The sequence below is a fragment of the Penaeus monodon genome, chromosome 20 (assembly GCF_015228065.2).
Source record: "Penaeus monodon isolate SGIC_2016 chromosome 20, NSTDA_Pmon_1, whole genome shotgun sequence".
Taxonomy (NCBI): Eukaryota; Metazoa; Arthropoda; class Malacostraca; order Decapoda; family Penaeidae; genus Penaeus; species Penaeus monodon.
Genome location: NC_051405.1, coordinates 23,071,100 through 23,071,685, shown reverse-complemented (window position 1 = coordinate 23,071,685; position 586 = coordinate 23,071,100). Strand labels below are relative to the sequence as shown.

Here is a 586-nt window from a genome sequence, read left to right as displayed (position 1 = left end):
CTCGGATTGCTAGAAAGTAAGGAAAAATGAAGTTGAGATAATTTACGTCTGCTGTTGTCTACCGAACTTTCAGTGACCGTATTAATGGTTCTATAATACACTTGAAGAGGTCATGTGCAACTGTAAAAAGGAGAAAAAGGCACAAATATGCCACAGACTTTTTTGGATTATTATTTTTAAAATTAATAACTTTTAAGGGGAACTCCGGTTTTATTCAAGGATGATAGCGACCTAAACATATATGATTAAATTAGAATTAATCGATCCGATACGAACGTTAACTAAATAATAACAGACAAATGTAACGAAAGATGTCTTACCGTCTTTAACGCAGCAATGACAATCTTTGCCTTTGCAACCTTTCGGAATTTCTCTTTCGTTGTTCTTGCAGTTTTCCTTAGAGCAGGACCCTTTGTTTTTCTTACATTTTTTCGTTGTGTTACAGCCTGAAAAGATAAAGGTTATTTTCTGTGTATATTTAAAACTGTTGATTTTGATGAGTTTTATGATCGGTAATAGAAACAAGCAAATTAGTATACAGAGATATGTATAATACAAAATGATGATTGCATAAAGCACTCGCAAA

At 32.8% G+C, this 586-nt stretch overlaps 1 protein-coding gene across 1 annotated transcript in view; it reads right to left on the bottom strand.

Moving 5' to 3' along the window:
- The window catches only part of LOC119585948, a 20,468-nt gene that overhangs the window by 8,571 nt on the left and 11,311 nt on the right, over positions 1-586 (bottom strand). The window contains exon 9 of the mRNA XM_037934662.1: positions 321-446. Within this exon, the coding sequence (XP_037790590.1) occupies positions 321-446 (126 nt within the window). The remainder of the gene's footprint in view (positions 1-320; positions 447-586) is intronic.